This window comes from Diadema antillarum, unplaced genomic scaffold (assembly GCF_040938485.1).
Source record: "Diadema antillarum isolate AM-2024a unplaced genomic scaffold, OU_Dant_1.0 seq00001508_RagTag, whole genome shotgun sequence".
Taxonomy (NCBI): domain Eukaryota; kingdom Metazoa; phylum Echinodermata; class Echinoidea; order Diadematoida; family Diadematidae; genus Diadema; species Diadema antillarum.
Window position 1 is genome coordinate 711,070 of NW_027272242.1, and position 12,779 is coordinate 723,848.

At 39.5% G+C, this 12,779-nt stretch overlaps 1 protein-coding gene across 1 annotated transcript in view; it reads right to left on the bottom strand.

The window, feature by feature from the left end:
- LOC139710211 (3'-5' RNA helicase YTHDC2-like) overlaps positions 1 to 12,101 on the bottom strand; it is a 31,259-nt gene extending 19,158 nt beyond the window's left edge. Inside the window, exons 1-12 of the mRNA XM_071622145.1 lie at positions 11,977 to 12,101; positions 9,808 to 9,939; positions 9,211 to 9,301; positions 8,055 to 8,263; positions 7,133 to 7,338; positions 6,025 to 6,191; positions 5,407 to 5,509; positions 4,421 to 4,577; positions 2,263 to 2,317; positions 1,641 to 1,693; positions 819 to 967; positions 26 to 161 (exon numbers count right to left, since the gene is read on the bottom strand). Of these exons, the coding sequence (XP_071478246.1) occupies positions 26 to 161; positions 819 to 967; positions 1,641 to 1,693; positions 2,263 to 2,317; positions 4,421 to 4,577; positions 5,407 to 5,509; positions 6,025 to 6,191; positions 7,133 to 7,338; positions 8,055 to 8,263; positions 9,211 to 9,301; positions 9,808 to 9,928 (1,447 nt within the window). The 5' untranslated portion in view covers positions 9,929 to 9,939; positions 11,977 to 12,101. The remainder of the gene's footprint in view (positions 1 to 25; positions 162 to 818; positions 968 to 1,640; positions 1,694 to 2,262; positions 2,318 to 4,420; positions 4,578 to 5,406; positions 5,510 to 6,024; positions 6,192 to 7,132; positions 7,339 to 8,054; positions 8,264 to 9,210; positions 9,302 to 9,807; positions 9,940 to 11,976) is intronic.
- Between the last annotated feature and the right edge of the window lie 678 nt (positions 12,102 to 12,779).

Here is a 12,779-nt window from a genome sequence, read left to right on the forward strand (position 1 = left end):
ATGGATAACCCAGAATACAACTTACCACTGACATTCTCATTGAGAATGATGTACATGAGTTGCGCAAAGGCATCTTCACTGCCTGTCTTCCAGCAGTCGGCGAGGGCATTGTCCATGTCATGGACCAACCACTCTGGCATGTCATCAGCATCAATAGAGGTCTAAAAACATTGGGAGATCAGGGAATGGTATAAAACATTTCAATCAGCACCAAGAGGTCCCCCCCCCCCCATATCAATCTTGACTAACTTTACAAGGACAGTGATGTGGCTCAGTCTGTAATGCATTTGCCTTGCAATCAAAAGGCTCGGGTTCAATTCTAAGGGGGTGAAGAGAGGGCATTATCCATGTCATGGACCAACCACTCTAGCATGTCATCAGCATCAATAGAGGTCTAAAACAATGGGAGATCAGGGAGAGGTATCAACCTTTCGATCAGCACCCAAAAGTTTTTTCCTCCCCATATCAATCTTGACTAACTTTACGAGGACAGTGATGTGGCCCAGTCTGTAATGTGTTTGCCTTGCAATCAAAAGGCTTGGGTTCAATTCCCATTTAGTCTAGCTAGACAGAAATATAGACTGTTACATGAATACAGAAACAGAGAGAAAGAAAGTAAGAATTGAGAATGACAAAAGAGAGGTTCAGAGAGGATGATGAAGAAAGAGAAGATGAAAACAAAGAAGACTACAATACCCATGTTCATGGGTAACTAATCTAGAAACATTTAAACATTTCGTATAATGTTCCATACAGATTTCAATGCAATAAATAAAAGTTGTATCTCTGAAGCAACTTCAGTTCAGCCATATGCTTACATCAGCGGAAGGTCCCAAGGTGACTGCCTGGAAGTTCTGTGTGAGTGTGGCAGTAGCAGGATTGACTGGTACAGGTTGACTTGTAGCTCCTCCAGAAACAGCAGCGTCGTCCTTATACCACTTGTTGAGTTGTACTTGTTGCTTCGCCACTGAATCACCCAGTGACGAATGTGAAATCAAAGAAAAATTTACACATGAATATCACAACGGAAATCTTCTCTTCAAGATTTGTTAGAAGTCATGCTTTATTCATATCATCTACCAATTGACAGTAGTGCTCTGTAGATCAAGCCTGTTCTTGACTTTAAGATGTCATTCCTAGATGTGTAGTGGATCACCACTATTACAGTTTGAAAAGCAGAGTAATTGTGGCTTGACACACAGGAATTGATAATTGATAAATAAAGGGTGTGTAAAGATACTCAATTCTGACCAAAAACCAAAGAACAGTTATCAGTTCAAAGTCTAATCTTTATTCTGCTTGAGGTAAAGTCTTAAGGCACTAAACATTCTGAAGGATGTTGAGCTTTGATTTTTACAGCAATTAAAAAAAAAAAAGGACTTACATATTAATGTACCTTACAATGTTACCAGGGTATATCAATGGTTAAATTGTCCCATTAATCATAAAAGTTTGATGCTTTCTTGCAACTTCAGTGGCTGGAGGATGTCTGAAGAATTTAAAAAGCATACTAGAAAACATATGGCGAACTCATTTTGCACAGGTAACCAGTTAATCATTTAAGTTGATATTGGGCAGAATTGAACATGCAATCCATGAGTTTGTATCATTACAGTGATTATAACTTTTTGCTGACATACCTTTTGATTTCTCTTTCTGATATTCCAGCATCTTTGCATTTGTGTAGCCAGTACTATGCAGAAATTGGAGATAAAAAGGGGTGTGAGTCTGAGAACAACTTTATACACTTAAGTCTATTGCCAGCAAGTTGCAAATTATAGTTAAAGGTATTTTGTCACTTTATCTGCTCAAAGTAAACAATATAACTGTAACAATGTCAGTTTATTATGATCTTTTTTTAAAAACAATGTCATAATACTGCAAATAATGAGAAAGCAGAGCATCAGAGGATCTCATGTTGCTGACATGGCCTATTCATTGGACAAAATACAGAATACTCAAAAGTACACATAATCATACAGATCTATTTTCTGCAATATATATAATTTGTTCAAAAATATGAATTGAAAACATTATACCACTAAAGGCCCATTGTTATTTATCACTGTCATGTCATGACAAGAGAGACTATATCAAGTGCTTCAGAAACTTAAGTCATACATTTGAAGGTATGGTCACCACAGGACATCACTAATCACTGGTTTTGCAACAGAAAACACATTTCTCGCAGCTGTACAAAGATAAACAACTGGTCGCTCTTTAGATAAAAGAAAACATCAGCATCTCAAAACAAAAGCTTACCACTTTAATGCATCTTCCAGGAACAACTCATCAACATCATACATGTTACCAGGAACTGCAAAAGGTATGGATAAACAATACATGATCTCAGTTTTTGAGTGTAATGTAGTGAAAGAACATAAATAATATATGATTATTCAGTTTACAGGGCACACGTACCCACATGCACGGGTGCGCGTACGTGCCCGTACAGTTATAATGTATGTATTGTTTGGACAACACGGACAATCATTTCCGAGGTGTTGTGGGGCGGATCCGCTGGACCCATCCCGACGAGAGGAGCTACGCCCTAGACAACTGACCGCCCACGGAGTTCGCCAACCTGTGCTGTGAAAGTTACAAGCCAAGTGACCAAGTGGACGGACAGTACGGGAGGTGAGTGGGCAAAATCGGCCATTTCAAAACAGTGGCGCTGCGAGTCCACCTTCCCTTTTCTGCATGGATTTTTCTAGTCGGTTTGGATATTATCAGTATTACTGCGATATATAGATTTGGATTTAATAGTTATTTAGTAGATATACTTATTCTTTCGCCTTTTCTGCGTATAATTGCCGCGGCATTTAGTGGATTTATTCGAGGATATTGCGGGGATAGGGGAATTATTCGAAAATTGTTCCGTAGGATTAATAAGAGCATTAGGTTAGGATTAGTTGTTTTCATTATTTTGTAAGTTATTTATGTGTCCCGAACTTCGGAAACCTTATACGGCACTTTCCGATGAACACTCTGTAAACCTTTCCGCCGTGAGAAACTGGACTCAAAATGAACGGGAGCTCAAGAAGTGCCTGGGCCAGTGAATTGAGTGGAAGACTGTCCATCCATGCTTCATGATTGAATTACATGGATATAAAGAGGAAGAACAACCTTTCTCTTGCGGCTGTGCAAGTGCTCTTTGCTTACGTGTCAGGACACTATGCCGAACTATTTGTAAAGGCCGATAAGCCTAAGGTTAAACAGCGCCGGGATATTGCTTGGGATAATGCAGTTTTAGCTGTAGAGTCACAAGGCTTCCCACCAGGAAGAAGTGGTACCGAACTCCGTCTGCTGTGGAATACTCTATCATCACGGGTGAAACATTACCGTGATTTCAGATGTAGGACAGGTGGTGGAAAGAGACCACACCGTTCTTGAGGTGCTCCTCCAGCAGATGAAATGTGGCATCAAGCCAGAGAGAGAGAAGCTACGCCCTAGACAACTGACCGCCCACTGTCTAAGCCTAAGGTTAAACAGCGCCGGGATATTGCTTGGGATAATGCAGTTTTAGCTGTAGAGTCACAAGGCTTCCAACCAGGAAGAAGTGGTACCGAACTCCATCTGCTGTGGAATACTCTATCATCACGGGTGAAACGTTACCGTGATTTCAGATGTAGGACAGGTGGTGGAAAGAGACCACACCTAAGTGAGAAGCACGAGGCTGTTCTTGAGGTGCTCCTCCAGCAGATGAAATGTGGCATCAAGCAAGAGAGAGAGAAGCTACGCCCTAGACAACTGACCGCCCACGGAGTTCGCCCACCTGTGCTGTGAACGTTACAAGCCAAGTGACCAAGTGGACGGGCAGTACGGAAGGTGAGTGGGCAATATCGACCATTTCACAACAGTAAGTTGTTTATACCCACTATTTAAAATATATTAATGTACAAGTGAATATCCAAGCCATGGAGATTCTTACAAGCTAACTGATTTGACATGAACTACGGTAGGATTAACAACAAAATATTGGTCTTCATTTATTCATACTTCATTCAGATGAACTTGTCAAGTAGTATTATGAAATTTCATTGAATTTACAAAGTTGAATGAACATCACCCATTAGCTTTATCTTCATGGTAAGTTTGCTTCTTGGTTGCTCTTGTATATAATTATTCTTCATTTGATTTTATTCATTTATAAAAACTATAATACTGTCTTTCTAACAGTGCTTCATACTGGTGTGATATGGCAATTGTAAAGATGCTGTTACATCAACTTAATCTGTTTATCAATTTTCACTTGATGTCCTCTGGTAAATAGATGCACTCTCAGGGTATGGTATGGATGGTATGTACCTACTCTACATAGTAAATTAGTTTTCCATATTAAAACCTATAAAAATCCCTACACTAAAACCACTGTAAATGTTGTTTGAAGAGCTGTTAAAGAAAAGGGATGACTACCTACCTGACACAAGGGGACAATTGCCGAAATAGCGCACAAAGAGCTGAACATCGAGGGCAGCGCTCATGAGGATCAGCTTAATATGTCTCTTCTTTGACATCAGGTCCCTGAGCTGTGTGAGCAGGAAGTCACTAAACCTATCTCTTTCATGGATCTCATCCTGCAAGGAAGAGAATGGCAAAGTGGATGGGATTTCCTACTAGACAGTATCCCCTTGGTGTTTTCTTAAGTACAAAAAGAATTTGGGTGGCTTATTGAAACAAAAGCATTCAAGGAATAAATGAATGAAGAGTGAGCAAAAAAACTGGGCTGTCTACTTCTATTACTTTTCAGAACTATAGCAGGAGTTCAGTGATAAGAATTATGATTGCATTGAGTTCTGGGATTATGCACAGCTGTATATTCAGAGCTCTGGATTTGAGTCATATTTGTGGTTGGACATTTCAGACTTGATATACTGGACAAAGTGAAAAGACCAAATAGGATAGGGTCACATGGCCACAAACCAAGTACACAGAGATTACAATGCAGACTTTTAATACCACAGCCTTCATATTGTCTCTAAGAAATACACAATCTGACATACAAAGAGTAAGAACAGTGACAGGAAATTGAATACATTTTGTGCTGTGTCTCTATTTTGCTGAAAAACAGTTTTCATGTCATGTGGAAAATGAAAATGACACACACACACATGCCAAAATATAACTACAGAGTACTAGTACACACCAAATGCATATGCTCAGTAAAATGTATACAGCTTCTCAACAGTATCACAACAATACTTCATTTCATTTTTACAAGAGAGCTCTAAATTTTAATCATGTTGGCACATTTGGCATGACAGGTGTGATCTGCTTTGTGAACCCCTTCACTGGAAGATATTAGATTTTACCAAACCTCAAAATCACTGCAATAATACGTTTTTGTGAAACTGTATGTTGATCAAGTCAATTAGCGCTTTTCAAAGATTTGCACAAGTGACTTACCACAATGACGTGTGTAATAACATCCAGAGCAGTGTCACCCGTCATCAGCGTCCGCAGCAAGACACCATTTGTGCAGAATGTGAGAAGGGTCTTGGGAGATACCCTGATACATGAATTGAATGGAAGAAACAAAACTTATAAAGTGTTTACAAATGTATAGTTTGCAAGTCATTTGTTGAAAGGAATACATAAGCATAAAGCATTCTACTTGAATACTAAAATTCTACTGCTGTATTCCATCTGGTTCTAAACTGAACACATGTCACATTTGTAGGTGATTTTTGGAATTTAAAGAGAAACATGTTTTTGCATGTCTTCTTCAATTGGTAAGTTTAGCCAGTGCCCAAACATTTGTTAAAAATGTGTACGACACTAATGGAGAGCTCCACAACACCTAGACCACACAGAGTTGCCAATTTGTCTTACTCTCAAAATTTTTATACAATGCATAATTCTTTGTGTGTCCACTAATTTCCCCAAATTTTCACTGATTAATTTTGCAGATTTGTCTGTCATCATACAAAGCAACATAATATCAGAATGGAAGTTCCCATGAATAAATATGGTTCCCTCAGAATGTACAGGTACAGTATCTGCATCTGAGAGTATACCAGGTACCTGCTTTCCAGCCTGATCTGATAGCCCACTGTCTGCCCTATGGCCTCCCCTCTCTCTACCGCCACTCTCTCCGACACGGATAGGGCTGAGATCCGCCGTGGCTGGGTGCAGATGATGCGGCAAGGCTGTCTTGACTCACAGCACTGATCCAAAATGAACTGTGGAATCTGGATTGGTTGCCAAGATATACAGTGCCAGTGAACTAAAAAAGGTACTTGACACTTATCTTCGATATTGTACTCTATAATCGAGTACAAATGCTGCCATACATCAAAGTGATTAACTTATGGCACAGTTGAGTGATGATACCAATAGAATGTAGGGAAATTCATGATGCTTTACCACGATCTGGAACTGGTCATCATTGCAAGATACCATTCAATTGAAATACTTTGTAGTCACACAATTCTTGCTTCACTTGCCAGGATTGCGGAAAGAAATGACATTCTACCCTGAAACAATAAAATGTCTGAAAGCAAGATACTATTCAGAGGGGTGAAGGTTCGGGTGTGAGTTTCTTCAAATTGTCTCTACAATTTCAGAGTTTGGGTATTTCTTCCATGTTCATAGTGTCACTGCCGGCAACCAGGGACAGCCTGATGGTAGTGTCGCTGCCCGGAAAGCAGTAGATGACAGGTTCCAGTCCCACTGGTTCCTTTTTTCTGACATGTTTGTTAATTTACAGATCAGCGGTTGCGATTTTAACAAATTTCATTTGTAGAGGGAGATGAATTGAAGGAACTCACACCTGAAAATGTCTGATTGTCCGACATTGACTGACTGCCACTAGCCTGAAGGGCAAATCCCTATAATGTATATAGGCAATGGTTCCTTGTGCTGGGTTTCAAGAGTCACCTGAAGTCAGGAATTCACGAATCCCCGCTCTTGAAGCTTATATAAATTTCAGGCATGTTCAACATCTCAACTGTATGCTAGCAAATAGGGTTCTAAACAAATTTCCATCATATTTGTGCATACAAACAATATCCTATATCCTTTGCAAGATATTCTGGTCTTTTATAATTCTTTCTTTTTCCTTAGGCAGGTAACGCTACAAACCACCAGTTTCTCATTGATTTACTGTTTACTGACACTATGATAAATTTACCTGGGTAGTTTTCCCGGAGCCAGTGTCTCCAGCAATCAGCACCACACGGTTGTTATTTACTGCAGTCAACACCTCATTTTGCATCACATAGACTGGCAGTGTCTGGCGGAAACTGTCGAGGTCCGAACGATTCCTCCTTCCAGGGACTTGAGGAAGACTGCTGTTTAGTCGTCCAGTTGCCTTGTTCATCTCACGGGCTGGATTGACTTCAAAGTAAATAATCACATCCAAGTGCAAATTTATCTCTATGCTGCAATTAATTTGATTTAAATTTCATAAAACCTATACATTTTTTAACAATTATAGCAGCATTTTCTTTTCAAGATAAAGAACTGGTTGTAATTTGCAAAATCAATTTTAGTGAAGTGATGGTTTCAACTAAGAGACAGGAGGATTTCAATATGGGATTGGGAATATCCAGATTTCACTTCAGTTAACAAGGACATATGCAACACACAGAATAGTTTGTAAATAGCTTCAAACATTCAAGTAAATAGTAACAGTTGTAACTTTAACATTCATTAGTTATCCCTTCATTACCCCTTTTGCCCATCTATGAGATTATAACAGACAGAGATATTCTGACTTTAAATCTTTTGTGACCATGAGAACAGATAACAATACAGAAATCATGGTCAGGGAAAGTGTTACTTGTTGTTCTCACCACATTTACCCCTAGGACAAAAGTCAAGTTGCAAAAGAACTGAATCAAATTTCCTACAACTTTAAGGGAGGGGGTGATATTTCATCGCTCAATCATAAGCCCTGGCGTAGCCAATAATGATATGTAATGCCAATGCAATCTTTTCATTCACAAAACATAAGATTTTAGTCATTGAGTTACTTGCACACAAAACTAGCAAGGTCTGCATCATTCTTGCAAACACTTAACCAGTTTTTACACTGACTGTAGCCTACTCACCATCACTTGGCCCAAATCTCCTACGTTCTGTCTTGGGTTGCAGCTCCTGCCTTTCCTTGGCAGTGACTGGAAATTGTTGCAGCAATCCCTGCAACTCATTGCAGGTTGTGGGAGCCATCTGGAACGTAGAAGAGCCATCATCATCCCCATCCCCATCAATCTTGTTGATTGCTTTCTTGGTGAGGGTCAAGTAGCGATTTGATCCCTTGCTGCAGGACATAATAAGCAAATATACACAAGCTGTTCAAACCTACAAGAAATTCTAAGAGATTTCAATCTCCAGTTGTTTTGAAGATATAATATTTCCATTGTAGACACTAAAACATATACAAAATACTACAACTGAAAACTCCTAAAATATCATTTGAGTTTTCATTCCTTGTGAATATTAAAGCCACTTATTAAAAGCATTCAATGTGTGAATCTGACAGCATGAAATCTTGTAAGGTTGGGTTTATAATACGGTAATACTTCCTGTAGCTGTTGGTTATGTGGATTTCACAGCCTGAAAGCCAGCAAGTCATTTCCACGTCCTACTAGTGAGTTCCTGCAGGCTGCAAATTTGCACTGCAGACTGGGAAAGGGGACTGCGACTTATTGCTCAAGCACATACATGTCTGAAATACCACATGATAGTAAGGCAAACATACATTGTAACTGTAAGGGTATGTTATTGGAGTATAAACAGAAAATTTTCACTCACTATAGTGCATGTGAACAGAAAGGCTGACATCAACTCAAAATCATTATTGTCTCTGAAGGAAATTGCCACATGTAATTTTAAACCAGAATCAAGAAGACACACTGATAAGACATTAATACAGGATTGTGAGGTTTGGAAACAACCGATATCATAAAAGTGAAGAGAGACTTCTTTTTTCTTATACCTTGTTTGGATAAAGAGAAATGCAATAAGACTTTTTATTTGATTTGTTGAACAGTAATGTGACTCAGTGTGCGTGCCAAGTCAAAATGTGTTCCATGAGGATATCAAGAAGAATGTTTGAAGACAATTTCTACTGCTGTTAACTGATAAATATTCTGCTACTTCAGATACAATCCACAAAGATACCAGTACAGAACTTTTCCATGAATTAGAAAGCTGCTGACAGATGGTAACTAGAGTTTGCACAAACTGAGGAATGATAATACTCACCCCTTGCTTTTTGACTTCAGACCAGCTGTGGTTGCCAAACGGTGTATGTATGCCCTTTCTGTGTTGCTAAATGATGCTGGAAATTCCAATACTACACAAAAGCAAACACATCCATTACTCAGGATATCCTGTCTACCACAATGCAAGGTAAACTTTGAATACTTGTATCTCATGTACTGATAAGCTATAATGTTTCTCCCTTGTGCAAAAGCAACAAACAATATTATGATATACAAGGATGAGATCGTACTTAATGCCAATGCAATCAGGGTAATATGATGACATTACTGCAAATTAACATTTATCAGAATATGTTTCCTGTCATGTTTCAAAAAGATAAACTCTGATTGCACATGTTTTGTTAAACATATTCACACAGATATCATTTGATCTGATCGCTAAAGGTACAGTATTAATTCTGCAAAGTGAAAGTCTGACAGATATCATCAATACACAAAATCAAGAGCCCACAAACACATAGAACTGTACATTTCGCATATCACTGTAGATACCCGGTACATAAATAATTCTGAATGGCAACACGGACATTGTTCTCCGACACATGGAATGTCACAAAAAAATATGACAAGAGCATACCTGTTTCAGCCTCATTGTACCTAAATTCCTGTATGGCAATGTCTACAGAAATTTTGAATTCCTCTCCTACACATATTTCCTTCTTGACTTTCCTTGACTTATTTCTTCCTCTGTCTGCCATGTTATTGTTACCTAAAGATAGAAAGAGACAATGATGAAACAGAACAAGGTTAGACAGACAGGTATACAAGCACAGGCAAAGAGGGCTGATATAAAAATTCCCATGCTACCAGACTACAATTCTCATTTACATGTACCGTAGTTAGGGGTAAACTTGGTCCCCAGCGCGCACATTATAGCAAGTTGTAATGTGCGCACTGGGGGCCGAGTTTACCTGCTAGGCTGAGTCTACCCATATATGTGACCATGCATCAATAAACGAACAAAAAGTCGCACCCCTTGATTTTACGTTACAACTCAAAAAACGGTGAAATGGGTCAATTGGGTCAATCTTGAGTTTTTCATATTTTCTGAAAGAGCTATCCTTCTTCTACACTAATATTCTTCAGTTTGGAATCATAAAATGAATGGGAAAGAGTATTTTCAGCAGTTTTTCTACAACATTTTTATTTTTTTGAGAACAGAATGATCAGGTATGCCTTAGATTCCCCTTTTCATTTCTTGAAATCCTTTACACACTCTTCACTTTCAAGTCTAATAACTTTTGAAAGGATACGTCAACTACTGTGAAAGTTGGCATTAATCATGGATAGTAGGGTGGCACATCCTATTACCGGACGCTTTTCTTTGTGGCTTTGAATTCCGTACTCATAGAATGAAATTTCGGCTAAAAATAACACCACTTATTCACAGACTCATGGAAATTACGAATTCAGCCAACTTATGTCAATTCTTCGTTCCAGTTTTTAGAAAATATGCTTCAAACATACCCCTCTAAAAATAGTGGTTTTTTGCGTGGTGCAAAATCGCATTGTATTACCGGACGCGATTTTCGTAATCGAATAATCGAGGTCTTTCGCACCTAATCCTTGCACCAGAATCACAATTCATCCCACAAATCACCGTACACATTCTCACCGAGCGGATGACCAAAAAAATCGGCAAATGAGGCTCAAATTTCGTATTTTACAGTAAAATGTCTGTCTTGACCATTTCGAACAGTTCACGCAATAAAACCTTATGAGAAATCGACAACTGGTTAGAGTATACGTGCTTTGTCTATGGGAGCTGCACGCGCGGGCGATGAGTTGCGTGCCCCTTGGCGCACAACTATTCCGCATCGTTCGCGTTTGAGGACGATAGCTACAAATTTCCGATATTGATCAGTGAACTTTTGGTTCTAATAGAATCTTCAGCATTTTTCCTGTATGTGAGTGGGATTTCATAGAATTTCAGTCGCGAAATGTGATTCAAACATGCATAAATATTAACTATGACGAGGTGCGGGTCACTCAGCTATACATTTGAGGTAAAATGTGAATTTTTTCGTGTTTTTACATTTTTATGTGGCGTTTTTTGCGATTTCGTTCCACACAAAGTTCTGTGAGGCTTATCTACGAAGTCTCGCGCATACAGAATGTCATTAGTACGCAAAAATGTGCGTGTCCGGTAATACCATGCGTCCGGTAATACCATGCTTGCCCCTATGTGTTAATTGAACATGCTCAATTTCAGCTTAATCTGACAATCCCTTCATTCAGGTTTGAGTTTCTTCAGTTTGTCTCCCTCTACAAATGAAAATTTGTTAAGATCGCAACTGTTGATCTGTAAATTAACAAACATGTCGGAAAATAGGAACCAGTGGGACTCGAACCTGTCATCTAACTCAACTGCTTTCCGGGCAGCGACACTACCACCAGGCTGTCCCTGGTTGCTGGCAGTGACACGATGAACATGGAACAAATACCCAAGCTCCGAGATTCCGACATTGTTATGTTAAGTAGTCCAAGGCGGACAAGGCATTATTAAATGAAAGAAAGATATTATTCAGAGGGGTGAAGGCTCAGGTTTGAGTTTCTTCAGTTTGTCTCCCTCTACAAATGAAAATTTGTTAAGATCGCAACTGCGGAGCTTGGGTATTTGTTCCATGTTGATCGTGTCACTGCCGGCAACCAGGGACAGCCTGGCAGCCCCACCAGACTATTGTACATACAATGCAAATTATTTATAATATTTAAGAAAGACAGTACCGCAGAGCTGTTAACTTACTGTGAAACAGCCAGCCTCGGGCATACACGTATTTGAATGTGTGGGGCCGAGGAAGATCCTTCAACGCCAGTTGCACGACGACGAGGCACTACAAGCCAGACGAGGGATTCCTTCTCCACTCACTAACAAACCACCAATGAGCGCACTTGTGTGTCGAGCGCGCGCTCTCTTCAAAATGTGTGACCTGTAAAATCTCTTTGGACAAAAGCTGAAAGCCGAACTGGTGCTTCGATATATCCGCGAAATACTTAACCTAGAATGCTATTTTCGGTTTCAATATTTAGAAATTGATCGTCAGGGTTCTATTTGGTGAAAATCGATATTACACATCTTATGGAACTCTTTTGTTTAAACATTTTTCGTGAGACATTTGTGAGAATTGGTTGTTGAGCAGACGACAGGTACGTGTGTTGCAGAGTGTAGGTGTGTGATCGCGAACTATCGGACCTACGTTTTGCGGAGGCCTTAGGCCGGAGCCGTGTACTTAGCAATGCAGTCTCGTGTCTCGCGCGCACGCACGCAGTCAATGCAGTGCATGCAGCGTAAAAGTGCAGTGCAAGTTCCGACCATGTGTCGGCTGCTAGTACCTGTAGTTCAGAGTTGACTTGAGAAGTTGAGAGCATGCATGCAGCGTATCGAAGAGAAAAACTTACATGAAACCTGTTGAGGTTAGTGCTGGAAACATTCTTTTCAGTTTTTGAGGTTAGATTTTCTTGGACGAGCAGGAGACTGAACTTTGAAAGAAAAATCCTCATACGATACTACCAGTAGACCTAGTTCAGAATACAAGTAATCGAGGCTAA